At 40.9% G+C, this 18,020-nt stretch overlaps 1 protein-coding gene across 1 annotated transcript; it reads left to right on the top strand.

The window, feature by feature from the left end:
* Positions 1–1,562: 1,562 nt before the first annotated feature.
* Positions 1,563–17,033, top strand: LOC141801049 (uncharacterized). Its single transcript, XM_074683944.1, has 14 exons — positions 1,563–1,713; positions 6,332–6,377; positions 7,408–7,555; positions 7,630–7,687; positions 7,827–7,908; positions 9,486–9,601; positions 9,862–10,030; positions 10,672–10,799; positions 10,982–11,068; positions 12,846–12,875; positions 13,029–13,070; positions 13,209–13,316; positions 13,504–13,635; positions 14,843–17,033. The coding sequence occupies exons 2-14, from the start codon at positions 6,332–6,334 to the stop codon at positions 14,963–14,965; spliced, it is 1,269 nt and encodes a 422-aa protein (XP_074540045.1). The 5' UTR covers positions 1,563–1,713; the 3' UTR covers positions 14,966–17,033.
* The last annotated feature ends 987 nt before the right edge of the window (positions 17,034–18,020 follow it).

Below are 18,020 nucleotides of genomic sequence, written 5' to 3'. Positions count from 1 at the left end.
GTTAGTAAATTTAAAAATTAGCCCCTCATTTAAAAATTTAGGAGGAAAAATTGATACAAAAGAGCCTGTCCTCTGATGTAACTGTCTTTTTGGTCATTATCACCAGTGCCGTGGAATAGAGCTCTGGTTATCACCATAACAAAATATGTTGCTTCCAGGCTGGATGTGGAGGTGATTCACAGTACAGATCTGCAGAGGGGGTGGAAGTCTGCATCCAGATCTCTCTTTATGTATTGAAAGAAGTGGTAATGATATTATTTTTAGCTGTAATAGAAGAAGTAGTAGTATAAATTAGTATATTTGTGGTACTAGTTGCAGTTGTAGGTATAGTATCATTATTGCTGGTAATATGTGGTATTCATAATAATACAACTGAAGTGTAACTATGTGATGTAGTAAGAGTTTAAGTAGTACAGTCATTTAGTTATAGAAGAGCAAGTTGTAGTATTAGTATTAAAAGTAATTGTTTATCTCGAAGAAGTGTTTGAACAAGTAATACTATAACTATTCTTGTTTGTAAAAATGATAGTATACCAATAGTCACAGTGGTAGTATTTTCAATCAGGGTATTCATAGTAGTACCAAAAGAAGTAGAATTAAAGGTTAAACCACCTTTAGTAGTAAAGGAAGTGGAAGTCTTTAGTTATAGCACAAGTGTAGTTTTGGTAGTAGTTGTAGTATTAGTTGAAGCATTATTTTAGTAGTAACACTGTATTCTATCAGTTATCAGAAGAGACATTAATTATAACAAAAAAAGTTTTAATATGAAAGTATTGGTAGTATAAGTATTAGTTTGTGTATTAGTTTGAATATTAGAATTAGAAACAGTATACTACTACTGCTATTGAATATGAAATAGTAGTATAAGCAGCACTTTCTGTAGAAGTGAATAGTAGTACTATTTTTTAGCATTGTTAGTAGTATTAACAGTATGAGTTGTGTTATAGTTTTAGTATTTGTAGTTTGTGAGAGCTACTAACTACTACAGAGTGGTATTATATGTTTTTAGCAGTTCTAGTTGTAGTTTTAATAGTAAAGTGAATAGTTTTAGTGGTAGTGTAGTTAGATGTTTGTAATATGAACCCCCCCCCCCCCCCCCCCAAAAAAAAAAAAACAAAAAACAAAAAAAAAAAAACTCCTCAGTAAGGAAGTTTAATCTTTAATTCTAACTAACTAACTGATTAGCAACTCTGTGATGTCGCATGGTATACACTGCAAAAATTAAATCTAATCAAGTGTTTTTGTCTTATTTTCAGTGAAAAATGTCTTTCAAGTTATGTAAAGACAAAAGGGAGTTTTTAAAAAAATATACCAGTGGGCTAAGAAAAATTTACTTTCATTGAGACATTATTCTAGCCTTGACAAGTGCTATTGCTGAAGCAATTCAGACCTCATTTTTGTCTGTGATTAACTTAAAATAAGACAATTTTCTGAACTGATAAAGATAATGTGGCTCGTATTAAGTATAAAAAGACATTTTTCACTCAAATAAGACAAAAACACTGGGTAAGATTTCAGTTGTAGTGTTGCCATAGTTCCGACGGACCCCAAAGGCAGCACTTGTTGGCCGCTCCCCTCCCATTATATTCTCCGCTGTGTGGGTATTTGTGTGTGTATTTACTCCCCGAGTGTGTTCGTGGATTTTGCATTGACACACGGTTTGGAGAGTGTATGATGAGCTCTGAATAGACCGGGCAAAACCTGAACGAGACGGTAAGACCCCACACACTGCTGCGCGTGAGGAAGAATAGAAGTGATGGTGCATGAGTGCATTAGTGTGTGTTAGTGTCTGTTTCACGTACAACACACCCTTTCCCGTTGTAACGGTGCTGTGGTTTTGCTGTTCGTATCTATGCACAATCTGTACCGGGTCAGTCCGTTCACACTGAGGGGCGTATTACCGTAAATAGAGCTGCTCCGTGAGACGTCTGTCTGCGCGTTAAAGAACTAAGGTGCGCCTGGAGTCACTGGTTTATCCTGCCTGTTTGTACACTGTGATTTGTGTTTGTATGATCTCTGTATCACACACACACGCGCACGCAAACACGCTCCCGCAGGGCTCCGTCTCGTCTAAGGTCCACGCCTCTCCCGCCCGCCGAGCTGATGCGGTGAACGTATCAAGCATCTCCGTGTATTTCGTCCAAAGCATTTTTTTTTCGTCCCTGTGGACCTCGGTATTTTATGAGGGGCAGGCACGAAAGTATTCACCCTCCTTTGTCATGCGTGTTTTTCTGGTACCATCAGTTCTCACAGGGTGGGTCCCTACCCCCCTTTTAGGGCGGGGGCCCGTGAGGCTTTTACGCACTGTAGGACATATGAGCAAGAGGACAATCTTTTGTCAGACATTGCTGCTGATATCTGAGGAAAGAAAAACGGCCCCGTTTCTAAAACAATCATACATGATCCGTGTTGTCTGTTTACAGAAGTAGGCTATGTAACATTTTTATTAAATATCTGGCAGTGATCAAGCTTCAGCTTTGGACACACTCTCACTCACACTTTAAGAACTCATTCATATCCACATGAAGAGTAAATCACTTTGTACACAGGGCATGATAAGTGTCAGTGCAGCTGGACAAAGGGAAATGTCAGGTACAAGGAGACTCACAGACAAAAATGTTTTCTGCACATCAAACAGACAGAAAGATCACAGGAGCTCTCAGGGAAACAGGACGGTAGTGGTATAATGATTTTTTTACAGGGTCATTGAAGATCTGAAATCTCCTCAGCTATCTAGTCCACTGTTCTGTCATGAAGGATTTACAGCCCTCTGTCCGCATTGACAACCATTGAAGATATGGGCCATCAGTGATTTGATCAGCTCCAAGGTCACAGTGGGGGGTGTGACTGCTCAGGAACAGGAGTTTAAATGGTAAATCCTACAGTCTGTTTTTTTTTTTTTTTTCCAGCAAAAAGTATCGATGCTTTTATTAAGGATGGGTACTGAAGACAAGGGATGGGTACTGAATTAGATACTTTTTATGGGTGCTGACGGAATTCTGCCTGTAGTACTGAGTACAGATTAGCATAAAAGCAAATGGTACCATGATTACAGTTGAGGCCAGAGTAATTAGCCCCCCTCCCCCCGTGAAATCTGACAAAACTTCTGATTTTTCCATGGAAATGATCATTAAAAACAAGTGTTTATAGTGAATCTGTTTCCAAAATAACAGACATAATTTCCACAAAGTTTGATTGGGATATTTTATTGATGCGAGTTGCAACTAATAAAAAAGCAAAAATGAGATGTCTAAAATTATAAGCTCCTGGCCATAAATCGTCAATAGTATACCCTTTCTGTGCCAAAACTGACTGCAACCTCTTGGAGTAGATCTTTACTAGGTTGGCACTGGTCTCCTGAGGGATTTTGGCCCATTCTTCCATTGCAAATTGTTCCAGCTGGTCCAAATTGCTTGGTTTCCGAACATGGACATTCATTTTGAGCACCTGCTACAGATTCTCAACAGGACTGAGATCTGGGCTCTGTGCGGGCCACTCCAGGACCTTGGTTTTGGTATCCTGTAGGAACTGTTGGACCAATTTTGATGTAAGCTTTGGGTCATTGTCGTTTTGAAAGACCCAGCGATGACCAAAGCCTTGACTATGAGCAGATTTCTTCATGGTATCCCTCAGAATCTCAACACAATTTACTTTTTTCATGATGCCATGCACCTGAACAAGGCTCCCTGTACCTGAGGCTGGGAAACGGCCCCACAGCATGATGCTCTCACCACCATGTTTAACTGTGGTAACTGTGTTCTTAGGATTGAAGGATTGAAGGCTTCTCCTTTTCTTTGCCATCAATACCCATCCCTATTTTCATCTAGAGACATTTCTGTAGACGGAGTGTGAGACAGAGGAGTCAGCAGCAGGGAGACAGGCTGTCTTCCCCTGGAGAGAGCCTGTGGGTCTGTTCCACAGACGCTCACTGTGGCCCTCACAGAGACACCGCCATCAGATATGATGTCCACTGAGATGTGAACAGCCTCAGAGTCAGACCCCACCCACTGTGGGGTGACATTAACCGCACTGGTTGTTCAGGTCTGGCCAGTCCCACTGCTAACACATCCACGCACACTAAGACACACTGTTGTAAACACTATCTCGTAAACACACCCTCACACTCACAAACACACACTCTCAGACTGCCAAAGGAAAACTTGATGCCGATTTGACTCCAGCTTCATAGACGACACATGTTGATGGTTACATTCATTTCATCTGGTTTCAACTCAGTGGATGTTACTTCCTGTCTGAACTGAGAATATGAAATGTTCTTCACACAAAAACACTCCTGAAGGAGGGCTGAGGGAGGGAGAGTAAGAGGCGTTCTGCTTCAGTGAGAGGTTAAAACACAGGTAGTAATTTATCCGTGACACGTAGACTGGATCACATGACCAGTGTGTTCTTCACCTTCATCACATGATCTGTTACAAAGAGAGGGGCACAGTGGCAGAGGGACCTCACTGCATCTTTCTAAAATAAGACTCAGCTGCTCTCTAAGAATAGACACACACTCACACACACACACAAACAGCTGCGGCCTTACAGCCTGTCAGGAGTGTTACGTCTGTATGCCACACTTTCAGGGGGTCTTACTTGGTCTCGGGCCTCCACAGATCTAAACAGCTGTGTTTCCCCTGAGTGCTCTGATCCTCCAGTCACGGTGTGACTGAGAGAGGAGGAGGAGAGTGGAGGGAATCTCTCCTTATCAAATAGTGTGATGACAACTTTTTGGATCTTAATGCAACAAAAACAAACAAGTTTGTCATTGATTTAGAAATAAAAGTGCAGAGCTGAAATAGCCAGATACATGGGGAACCAGTCCAAACTATGGAAACCTATGAACCACACATGACCTTTATCTCAACTTCGACACAAACACAGAGTCCTCGTCAAATGGGGACAACAAATAATCCACTTGAAACAAATACTCAACTCTTTTGCTTCTTTCCACATCCTCTGTCTTTTGCTGGGTTGATTGGTCTGTCTGTGAAGGACATGGACAGTTTTTTTTATCAGATAATCAGCTCCAACATTACCAGAGTCGGTTAGAAAAAGCATGGTCCAGAAAGCAAAAAGCATGATGAAGCAGGGAGACCATGTCATGTCCGGTGGATTTACTTTAATGAAGACAAACCACTGCTCAAACGCGTGTATCCCTGCAGTAATCAGGCTGATGAATTCCAATTTTTAATCAGCAGGTTTGTGCTTTGTAGCTTTATCCCCTTATTATCCTATTCATTAATTCTTCTCCTTTTGTGAATATTTACTTTTGCATATTTTCACATGTATAAGATATCACTGCAGGGAATCAATCAGTAAAACTGGCTTACTTGGTGTGAATGGATGATTGCTGTGTTTGTTGTGCTTTTTCACTTACTGAACTGGGAGCTGTCCGTTGAACTGACTGTATGGGATAAATTAAGCTGTCTTAATCTGAATCTAATCGGATGTTATATGATGCACAGAAATTAATTACAACTGTTTTTAATGTGTGTTTATTTATATCAGGGAACACTTTCAGGTGGGTCTGAACCCAGATACCAGCCGAGCAGAAAGAGGGGCTTATAGGTTTAAAAAAAAGAGGAGAGGGGAGAGGGAGTTCAAACCAGAAGAACTACTTCCTGTTACCTGAATCAATATATAGATATCAATCATTATGAATGGAGTAACGAGAATTATGGTGTTTATGTAAACATTATTTGAATTGATGAGTATTGAGTATAGACATAGCTCACACTATGAGTCTTTTAGTTTCATGACAACTGTTATCAATGAGGCTGAAATAAAAAAAGTTGTCTTAGTTATTTATTCAACATAAATCTGTATTTGTTATGAACAAAGGAGGGGATTTCAGGATATTTTGTTTAATTCTTCTTTTTAAAATTTAAATCCTTCGCTTATGTCTTTGTTTACAAGATAAGTTGTGAATAGAAATTACGTTTCAATAAATAAACACATTTAAGAAGTAGCTAAAAAAAATGAGCTTCCTCTCCTTGACTGACCAGCAGCCGCCACTGGTCTGGTGTTAAAAAAACAAAAAGTAAAAGACTCTGACTAGGAGAAAAGGATATGGTCTCAGCCCTAATGTCCACAGACACTGTGAGCAGAGACTATCCTGTCCTGACTGCCTTGAACAACAGAGAGAAAATGAAAATCAGTTACTGTCTAGATTTTCCGTGTACACCACAACAGATCACCTCAAGACACAAAACTTCAACAGCTAAACACTGTGGGATGACAGGAGAACACATAGACATGGGAGGGAGCGGCTCGATCAGTGGCGTATGCTGTGATCATAACATCCACTCTGTGTGTGTTTTGACAGATGCTGTGGAGGTGTGTTTTCCTGCTCTTTGCTGCTCTCTCTGTAGGTGAGTATTGTCTCCTCTGTATAAGAAGATCTCCTCACACTTACCGTCATCACTGACAGAGGAGCCTAGGGGTTAAAGGTCACAGTCAGGTGACAGTCAGGTGACAGGCAGAGACAGCCAGTGACTACGGCTGTGTCTGAAATCCCTCCATATTCACTTTGTAGTGAATACCCCGTTTTATAGTGCTGTCTGAGATCTGAGTAAGCATGGTCATACACTGTAGTCCTCTCAATGTATCCCACAATGCATTTTGAAAAGTAGTGTATTAGCGCTGCTCGCCATTTGGGCAATATACCATTATGCATTGTGGTCCAACCAGAAGAAATGGCTGATTACATTATTACTCATTACTGATAACATGAAACAACATTAAAAACTGTCAGAGAATAACACTTAGCTCTCTGTTTAACTTTCAGAGGAACTCTGAGCAGAGAAATACACAACACAGACCTTAACAGCTGACGTGTGATGCATTCACTGCACCTTGTAATTCTCAAACACAGCATAAGTTGTGGCACGAAAAAAAGGAAGGCATTTATTTATTCACCCCAAAAATTTTAATGTATGAAATTATTATGTTTTGGGATTATTGTGGGAAAAATATGCTGAGTATAATATTAGATATTACTGAAATCCATACCATTTTGCAGGGTTTGAGAAAAACTATTACCATAAATCCTGTAACGTTTTGCTGAGTGAGTGGACTATATTGTCCACTACATCTAATTCACTATATTGTGAGCAGGGAGTAGGGAATGAGTGACGGATTTTAGACACTACATTTACATACACACCTTATTTCCGTATTGATTGAAATAATGACAATAGTCATTATAGTCATACCATGATAGGAAAATGGTGTGCATGTAAACATAGTCACTGTCGGTCAACAGCCTGCTGTCTGCTGAGCTGTTTGTTCATCCACAGAAACCATCCACAGACACAATCCATAGACTCTGTTCACAGAATCCTTCCACTTTTCATTTTTGTTGTTGCTCTTGTTGATTTGTCCTTGCTGTTGTTGTCTCAGAGACGTACCATGTGCGTGACCTACATGAGCGTCTGGCTCACGGTCGCCAGCTGAAGATCTACCTCCCGAAGAGCGCGGAGAAGCTGGAGTTTAACCCTGCTGAGGACCACAGTAAGACCTTCCTGTACTGGGAGAGAGGCCACACCAGGTGAGGGTCACTGTGTGTGCTCAACAGGTGATGTCAGTTACCATGGTGACTGCAGCATGTGTTGTCCTCTGCAGGTTCACAAGGGGACGAGTGTCTGGGACAGGAAGTGATCGCCGCTGGTACATTGACAAGGTGACACTCAGTTTACGATGAGAGACAGACAGGAAATCCATCATCATACTGATTCTATGTGTGTGTGTGTGTGTGTGTGTGTGTGTGTGTGTGTGTGTGTGTGTGTTTGTGTGTGTGTGTGTGTGTGTGTGTGTGTCAGGTTACCTATGAGGATGAAGGGACGTACACGCAGAGAGATTTCTGGGGTAAAGAGATCTCCACGGTCAAAGTGGCCGTCACACGTGAGTAACCTCAGCATTGTGTTAATTTATACAACACCAATTACCCTCAAAACTTGGACATTGAGTAAAACTTAAATAAAAAAATACTAAGGTGATTTGCAAACCTCATTAACTAAAATTTTTTTCACAATAAAACAAAGAAAACAAATGTTCAAACTTTCCAAAAGTGTGGATTGTTCACAGCAAAAGTACCCTCAGACCATTAGGGATGCAGGGTTTTGAACAGTGAGCTGATAAAAGGCCAAATGGTCCCTCTTCCTCTTTAGAGTCAAGGACACAGTGTCCAGGATTTCCAAAAAGAATGTCAGATTTTAATTCATCAAACCACAGAATGGCTTTCTGCTTCCCAAAAGTCCATCTCAAGCTCAGGTCTCGAGAAGTCTCTACTGGTTCTGGATTGCGTTTATACCTGGTTTCCTTTTGCATGGTACAGTTTGAACCTGCATTTGTGAACGGAGTAATTAGCCGTGTTTGGGGACACTGATTTTCGAAGTGGTTTTAAGTCCATGCAGTGATCTCCACTATAGAGACATAGCTGTTTTAATGCAGCGCTGCCAGAGGACCTGAAGATCTCTGTCCAACATTGTAGGGGTGTAACGATTAATTTACTACATCGATGTATTGATTTATATTCCTTTGATCCAACTACATCAATTAGTGCTCGACAAGTTGGCCTTTAAGGTAACATATATTGATCCAACAGTTTTTTAAAAGATAATAAATTAATTGTCTCAATACCAGGCAATAACACATTGGATTTAAGGACGACACACCATCCGTCTTCGGACATTGTAAATATGTGGGTTTTTTTTGCACTTTTAATGATAAAGACGACAAGCGTTACTTTATTCAGTCTGCCCGTCTGTGACGTCATCGCCACGCACCAGTGGACAACAAAACAAAGCAGATAGCCAAACATTAACCTCATGTTAATTCAATCTGATGATTTAGTTGCACTGTATTAAAATAAGATGTGAATGCATTTATTGTTGTTTACTTGTTTGTTTATATACATAATTGATTTATACCTGATTCCCTTACAAGAATCAACAGAAATCTAGAAAAATCTAACTTCACTTGTACTGTCCATTATTCAGGTGTTTATTTTGCAGTCACACTGGATGACGTTTTAGCTAAAAAGTAACTGAATCGTTTTGGTTTGTATTTTTCTAAATAAACCAATATTGTCCTTGAATCGTGAATTCAATAACAAATCGTGGTACAAGTTGAATGGTTGCTGAAACTAATCATTACACCCCTACAGTATTGGTTTTGGTCTTTTCCTCTGAGAGACTCAGCCTGTCAGGAGCATCCTTCTTATACCCAGTTAATACCTGTTGATCATCAGTGAAGTTAGAGCAGATATTTTTCACCAAACACAGTTTTTCACTATTTTCATCAAATATTGACTTGAAATTTATTTCACCTCTGTTTTCCCAGGACCTTCAGTCACATGTTTGTTTTCTCTGTATTTCAGTGCATCATAGCTGTGTGAAGTGTGTGACATAAAAAATGTTTAACATGTCTGTCTAAAATGTATTTAATGTCTGTGAATAACGTGTTTCTGGGTTTTGCAGCGCGTCATAACTACGTGAAATGTGTGGCTGGAGAGACCCTACGTATCTCTTTGGAGGGGCTTGACCTTGCAGACAGCTTCCTGTCCTTCAGCGGAAATGCCGCCAACGTCACTTTGGTAAGAGTGTGTCAGTTCAGAGATTTCAGGATAAGTTTTTAGAAACTTCAGGAGGCGCGTCCTTGTCCTGTGGATGGTCCCACCCACACTGAAACGTGTTCAGGGTTTCTGTTTTCAGTGGGACAGTTTCATCATGTTATCACCCCAGCCAAAAGGCTGTCTCCACAGAAACCTCTGGGGGGCACTGCTGTCACAGCAGGGCTGTGGCTGTCTCAGGTGTGGCTGATGTCGTCCCCTGACAGCAGGTGTTTTGTCCTCAGGTGAGGGAGGGGGCTCGGGTATCTCAGGACATACCTGAGTACTGGGACCGGGTTCTGACACACTCCACCACCATCGAGATCCGTAACGTGAACGTCAGCGATGAAGGACGATACGAGCTGAAAGACCGCAGGGATCGAATGGTGTCCATCACCAGGATGGACCTGACAGGTGAGACACACCTGTAGTCCTTCCAGGCACGAGTAAGATTCATTCTGGTGTGTCTGATGGTTCTGGGAGTTGGTGTGTGGAAGCAGCACAGGTAGCAGCAGGGAGCAGTGAAACCTGTCAGCTTAAACAGATGATCTATCAAGAGGTTTAGTTTATCCGGTCAATGAGAATAAAACATGTCAGGTGGGTGTAAGATGGAGTTACCTGCCTGGGCTCGCTCACAGGTGTGTTTCCATTCTTTCTGTATAATGAGAGTCTGTCTGGAAGCTGATTGGACAAGAAGTGATGTACAGATTAAATGAAGCTTTCAGGACAGGGAGGGGTTAACTGGCAGGAAAAGATTTGGAGGGGGTCTAATTCCTGAAACCTCCAGACTGTAAGCTTTACATTCCTCTGCAGGAGAAAACATGTTTCATTAGGTGAAATCAAACAGTTATCAAAACATACATGACATGTTTTAGCCTGAGGATTACAAACACCGCTATACTCAGAGAAAAAAAACATCATCAACAAATAACTTAACCCAACGGGAAGGAGAACTCGACACATCACAACCTTGTTTAATCTTTCCCTTACATCTTTGTTTAAACCTCTTATTACCAAAGTGATGGTTTAAGCTTCGCCTCCTGTTTTCTCTGCAGATCATCATGAGTATGAGGGGAATCCTCTCATGGCCCTGCTGTTACTGCTTGGCATCCCGGCAGGAATCTGCTGCTGCTGTCGCAAGAAGATCTTCAAGAAGAAAGCCAGCATGGCCACCACAATGCAGGTAGAAACACACACACACACACACACACACACACACACACACACACACACACACACACACACACACACACACACACAGACACACACACACACACACACACACACACACACACACACACACGCTTTCTGCAGGTCTGACTTTGGATGTTGTGGTGTGTGTTATCTCTCTGTCCGTCTCACCAGGCCTCACCTGAAGCAGTCCACCCTCCTCCTCCTCCTGGTCCTGTTGGTCCAGCTCCTCCATACAGCTCACCTGGACCTCCAGGAGGGGTAAGACTGATGCTGCTCTTTGGATTCCTCCTGATCCATTTTTGTCTTTATCAAAGCTTCAAGTCATGTTTTTTTGTGTACAAATAACATTTTTAAAGAGGCTGTGAGGAGTTTCTTAGTGATCTGGAAAAAGTTTCTCTTCTTTGCCTAATCCTAATCCACAATTGAAAATGAGATTATCAGCGCCAATATAGGTTATTCCTAAATTATATTTCCTAGCTTCCTGATCAGGTTGGGAGCAGAGCTGGATTGATTTACAGCATGTCAAAGTCTCAATGACAACACCACACCAGCTGACAAAGTTTAGTAGTGAGAAGAGAGATCTGTGTTTTTCTCTGCTGAAAACGATTTCTGTGATTAATTTTGAAGTAATGGTCGACACTGGAGCCTAACTGTCCTACAGAAAAATGACAGAAGGGCAGAAGAAAGACAAACAGGAGAGAGATAGAGCACGAGCTAAAGGCTAACACAGGGGCTAAAGCCTAAAACATGGGCTAATCTGTTTGTGCTAATGTTGATTCCAACCCACAGTGAGCAGTTATTCTGCAGTGGTCTGTTCAAACTTGAGAGTCAATAAATAAAATAAAGAGTGAAGTTACGTTAACTCTGCTTGGTAGATGACTGGCAGAACATAACCAGGATTCAGTAGCGTTACACATTACGGACATGTCTCAGTAGAGCTAAATATAGCCGGCTACTAAAGTACGGAACAAAATGACAAAGTTTGCTCGTTGTCACATTTCAAACTACAAGTTGTCTTGAACAAAGAAAAGTTGGGTTAAAAAGATCTGATCTCCATTTGTTTCCAAAACAAACACCTTGTTAAGTGTCACGTCTTTGCAACAGTGTGTGTGAGACTCCGGGTCAAAAGGTGGCGATGCAGTCTAAATAAAACAGATCCTTCTCACAGCCTCTTTAAATAAAGTACAATCCAATCCAGCTTTATTTGTTGAGCACTTTAAAAACACTTAAGACACTTTTGACCAAAGTGCTGTTCAGAGAAATAAAACAAAAATAAATAAATAAATGGCTAACATGAGACAAAAGAAAGCTACATGTAAAATACAAAAACAGTTTTAAAAAACAATTAAAAACATAATTAAAACACAATTAAAAGGCATTAAGAAGAGCAATTAAATAAATAGCTACATAAATAAATAAATAAAAATTAGTGATTACTGTGTGTTAAAAGACAGAAAAAAGAGATGGGTTCTAAACAGAGACTTAAAAACAGACAGAGAAGGAACTTGTTTAACATGCTGCGGTAAGTGGTTCCAAAATTTAGGGGACATGACGGCTATTTGAAGGTCATCACAACTATAATCAACTATGGACACTAAAAGACAATGCCTCACGCAAAAAAAAAAGAAAAAAAAAGAGAATTGGACATCAAAAATCAACTATGGACACTAAAAGACAATAGATAATTATGCCAAAGTTCTGTAAATGGAATCAAAATTTATATTACTCTGATGAAATGTGAAAAAGAGGAGACTAAATATTGAGTAAACGGGGACGGGACTAGATAAGCTCTGCTTCTCCCGTCTTCCCTTTCGGACATGTACAATGTGATCATCTATTGACAATGTGTGATGTTGTATATGTGTGTCGACATGACCGGAATAAAATCAATTAAATTCAATTCAATAATATAACAATATAACAACAAAAACCCTAAATCTGATCAGCCTGAATGAGACTGATACCAACAATCTAATCAATCTGTGCTTACTGACTCATTTCTAAAGTGTGTGTGTGTTTGTCTGTGTGTCTACAGGTGTACTACCACGGCCCTGACCCTAACATGGTACTCATACACACAGTGATTATCTGATGGATTTACTGTTAGTAAATGGTCAACCTCATGGTAGGGTTTTGACTGTGTGTGTGTGTGTGTGTTTGTGTGTGTGTGTGTGTGTGTGTGTGTGTGTGTGTGTGTGTGTGTGTGTGTGTGTCTCAGCCCCCAGGTCCAGGTCAGTGGGTTGGACCAGCACCTGCCCCGGTAAGCTGCTCAGTGGACAAACAAGCAAACAAAAAAAACAAAAAAAACAGATTCTGGATTCATCTCTCTGTTTATTTTTGGTTATCTCCACCCTTTTTGTTTACTGCTCTCACCTCACCTCTGATTGGTTTTCAACAGGGTTTTAACCCGGCCTACCCCCCTCAGAATGTAGTCTACCCCCCTGCTGGTCCACAGTGGAATGGACCTCCTTCAGCGCAGTACCCTCCTGGCCCTGTCGCTCCCATGGTAAAACCAGATCCATATATAAGACATGTGTGTAACAGGACACACACTGCCCTGCTTCGGCCTCATAAAGAGTCCCTGTATGTGTGTGTTTCTGTCTGCGTGTGTGTGTGTGTGTGTGTGTGTGTGTGTGTGTGTGTGTGTGTGTGTGTGTGTGTGTGTGTGTGTGTGTGTGTGTGTGTGTGTGTAGGGCTATGCTCCAGCTGCAGTCATGTACAGCTCTCCTCCTGTAGAGGGCAGCAGTGAGCCAGTTAAAGAAGCGCTGAAGATGGAGAACATGAACTCCTCACCTGCAGACCCTCTGCTGACCACCACAGCACAGGTACACACTGTCACACTAGTGGGTGCACACACACACACACACACACACACACACACACACACACACACACACACACACACACACACACACACACACACACACACGCAAACACATTCACACCTTCAGCTGACTGTGTTCCCAGGTTTCCAGAGGCTCTGGCTGCAGTTCAGAGATCACATGTCTCTAGACCGGTACAGTCTGGCTTTGATGATCAGTCTAGGAACCTCTATGATAGGGGTCACCAACTATATTTGTCAGAGGGCCAGAATTTACCGGACAGTAATCTTGGGGGCTAAATGGAACTAAAAAAAGGCCTTTTTTGCTTTTTTGACTATAAAATGGTCAAAAAATGTCCCGTGAGTCAGTCCCTGAATGAAGTTTCCGTAAAAACAACATATTAACTGAAAGAACACAGTCTCAGCTTTTACAAACCGTTGAAATTTTTTCCAATTGTGTAAACTGTTTAGGAGTAACAGTCCTTCGAAGTGTGATGTGTCTGTGCCTGCGGCAACACATCTGGTGTTAAACTGCATACTACAAATATTTGTACATTTATAACATATTTAACAAAATAGAGCTATAAACGGTGGGGACTACAGGTAGTTAGGAGTCTTAGTTGCTGCTGTATTCAGTTGCTTTAATAGAGTGGACCACATGATAGTTTCTCTTTGATCCTCACAATTTTGGAACCCAGTTGTGGGCTAGATCGGACAGTTTTTGGGCTGGATTCGACCCATGGACCGCCGGTTGATGATCACTGCTTTATTATACGACATGCCAGCCCTCTACAAGTAAAGACAAAACCGCTTGAATGCCTCCTGGAGGAGAGGCTGTACTGTGGTGGGGGTTCCCATGTTAAACCGTAATATGAGCCCCTTTAGTCACAGAAGATCCTGATTTTGATAAACCTCAGAGTCATTGTGTAATCCTGGTCTCTTCCTGTGAACTGTGGTTAACTGTGTCATTGTGCTCCTGTAGCTGACTGACTCTGATGAAGGTACGTCTGCTCTGAGATCTGATCACCTATAGTTAGTCTGTTTAGTCACCTGGAAAGTTCAAGTTCCCACAACATGACCACTAAAGTGTGTGTGTGTGTGTGTGTGTGTGTGTGTGTGTGTGTGTGTGTGTGTGTGTGTGTGTGTGTAAGAATCTAAATGTTGGCTGTATTTTCATGTGTGTGAACTGTCTTTGTCCCTCCCTCTTACAGACTAACCCCTCACCCTCTGCTGAAGCTCCAGTACCGCCCCCCTCCTCCACAGGCGCTCCGCCCTCTGATGGTGCCGTCCAGTTCCAGATCGATGGAAGCAAAGACTCCACCAACTTTCTGTAGAGCTGCACTCGGTGATGTCCGGCGCCCCCCAGTGGACATGCTAAGTCCTTTGGGTACAAAGGATGCAGATTGTATGTGTGTAGGAGTATGATGGAGGTTAGAGGGCGATTGAACTGTGTTTGTCTCAGTATTTAAACTTGCAGAAGGAAAGGAGGAAGTTCGTTAGCATCGTTAGCATTGTTATCATGTGGAAAGGTCACAGTTATTTGAGTTATTCCTGAATATAATGAGTCACTAACACATTATTCAGTTTAAAATTTTTCATCTGCTTCTCTGCTATGACACTGCATGGTCTAAAGATCACGAGGCGACACAGTTTGAGTTGATCTTGTCAAAATAACATTGTTATCAGAGCTAGAATTAGCTGTGACAACAACACATCGTTGAACTCTGAATGAGGCTGAAATCAGTCTCTGCTTTATTATCCAGCGTATATACCAATTTGTATTCTGCAAACAGTTACGGCCGCGTGTAAATTTTGGCAACAGAAGTGCTGCAGAGTGCAATAGTTTGTTATTCGACTTGAGGGTGCTAACCACCAAAAAACACATTTTAACCCAAATAACACCAATTTGACAGATGGTACAAGACACAAAGGTTTGTGAGAAATCAGTGAGTGGACAGACCATCTGTGGACAGAAATTTTTATAGGAGAAATCCAGTGTGTACAACAGAGAAGAGTTTAAACCCACAAGTCACTCGACGTTTGTGACTGCGTTATCTGTTGACACTTACCAGACATGAACCTGTGTCAATGAAACCCTCACAAATCAAAAACAGCAGCTGAGTCTGAGACCTGGGTTGCAATAAGACTGGTTAATAGTTTGACAATATTTACCCTCCATAGTGAGTCCTTGGGTTGTAACCTTGGCCCAAAACCAACTTTATCATAAAATACACAGAGTAAAAACTGAAGTTGGGAAGTTGGCATTTAAAATTATTTATTTGCGGTCAAACTTTGCTACTTGAGGTCAGATACAGGAGACACATTTAATGACACAGCCGCAAACATTGCTGGTGTTTCACTGTCAAGTGTAACCCTGTTAACTGGTGACTAATCAGAGGACCATCACTGATGTGTTCAACTGAGTCAGCAGTTAGCTGACTGTAGCTCTGAAGCTCTGTAGCAGTCAAAACTCAATAGAAGTCAACTTCATGGTATAGTATAGTTTTTGACGACTGACCACAGAACAACCAGACATTTTATGCTGCTTACAGTTGTTTGGATAAATGCTAACTCATTTGAACCATCGGAGCTAAACGGCCGCTTCTGTTGCTAAAATGCGTGCACATATTTTTGATGACTTTGACAAGAAACTGGTCTATACTTAGCGTTAAATCAAGCAATACTTCATCAGTGAGAATCAAACACAATAAAACCTCAATTTAGACCACAATGCAGAGCAAGAACAGGAACACACATCTTTTCTTCCAACAAACACAACGTACTATAATTCAGTGGTCCGACAGGTGAAAATACAACTTGAAGAAGAAATAACTTGGTGCTCCCACAGAGCTCTATGGAGCAAGTGACTTTGTTTATCTTTTATATCTGTACGATGTCTGCGTCTCTGCAGTCTTTTTTATCCTCATGCAGTCTCACCTGTAGGCTGCCCTCAACTGAAAGTGCTTCTTATATACACCTTACAGTGGTAACACACTACAACTTCATGAAGGACTCTAATGGATCTGAACACAGCAGTACTCTAATGGATCCAGCAGGATTCTGGTGCATCTCATCTCAGCAGGCAAACAGGTTTTTAAATCAGCAGCTACCTCACGTTGGGATTATCACTGTCTTCACTGGTTCATATGGTAGCTTCCAGCCAATCACAGAGAAGCAGGAGTTTTCTGCTTCCTGGCTACGATCAGACGATCTCAGTGCCTCTCTGCCACTTTTACACATTTTTAACATATCTGTTTTTTACCTGTGTGATGTTCTCTGTGTCTTATGGTGTAAAATCCTGACTCTGTGCAGTTGGGGTGGTGAGGTAGGCCAGTTGATGTTTTGAGCTCTTGTTTCACAAGTCCCCGTTTATTCTGTCATTTTAACTTCCTGCCAACTAACAACATGTCAATAAAGTTTGTATGTGACAAGTTTTTATGTGTGTATGTTAATTCAACCATTAGACTGTAAAAAATGGATGTCATCTTGATTGGCTCAAAGTGAGGCTGCCACAAAGACTGCTCCCCCTGGTGACTGGCTGCAGTATAGGTCAAAAACTTAATCTCCCTAGTCATTCCAGATGGGCTGTGGTCAAACTTTAAAAAATTAATTTAGCCTGTAGAAATGCTTAAGTCCTTTTTTAATGATTTCTTTTTCATTAGATATTGGAAGTTAAAAATGGGGTTTTGTGTCACATCTTATATTATCTTATACATCTTTTTTATTATTTGGGGGGGAGGGAAATCTTTGTTTCATCAGTTCACTTCATGACAAAGGGTACCTCCAGATGGGAATTGTGGGAAATATTTCTTTTAAATGGTGGCAGATGGGTGTCAGACAATTTGCAAAAGCCACAACACAAAAGGACGTTAAAAGAGGTCAGTTATCCTAACAGACAAAGAAAAGTTGTGAAAGTAAGTCAATGGTTATCTTTCTTAACTTCATTTTTGATAAACATAGTTTCTTAGGGGTGTTGTTATATCTTTTATAGTACTTAAATGTCTTTATTTACAGGAAAAATATGTCATCATTTATTTAGCTTTATGAATCAATTATTTTAGCATTTATGTCCGTCAGGATAACTGTCCTCTTATATTCAGTTGTGGCTGTACTTGCATTTTGCTGTGACTTTTGCATTCATGTTATTGCTTTTGCAAATTGTTTGACTCCTACCAGCCACCGTAATTTTTTTTTAAAAAACAGAACAAAGAATCAGAACCACACCTTCATACCTGAGAAAAAGGTTTAATTGAACAAAACAAAAATATTCAAACACAAAAACAACCTTTGGTATAAAGTTCTTCAAACACAAGTTTCCTATGAAGACTGTAAAAATAACACAGTTTAAAGAAAGGACTCAAAACGTCTGCAGATTACAGATTACACAGT

The sequence above is a fragment of the Halichoeres trimaculatus genome, unplaced genomic scaffold (genome assembly GCF_033239565.1).
Source record: "Halichoeres trimaculatus isolate MK-OKI-2021-1 unplaced genomic scaffold, fHalTri1.1 fHalTri1_scaffold_2, whole genome shotgun sequence".
Taxonomy (NCBI): domain Eukaryota; kingdom Metazoa; phylum Chordata; class Actinopteri; order Labriformes; family Labridae; genus Halichoeres; species Halichoeres trimaculatus.
The sequence above is the reverse complement of the archived record's forward strand: the minus strand, read 5'-3'. Positions and strand labels throughout refer to the sequence as shown.

Coding starts and splice junctions, on each gene's coding strand:
- LOC141801049 (XM_074683944.1), top strand. CDS start 6,332: ATGCTGTGGAGGTGTGTTTTCCTGCTCTTTGCTGCTCTCTCTGTAG. Junction 7,688..7,826: donor GCCGCTGGTACATTGACAAG/GTGACACTCAGT, acceptor TGTGTGTGTCAG/GTTACCTATGAGGATGAAGG. Junction 12,876..13,028: donor ACGGCCCTGACCCTAACATG/GTACTCATACAC, acceptor TGTGTGTCTCAG/CCCCCAGGTCCAGGTCAGTG.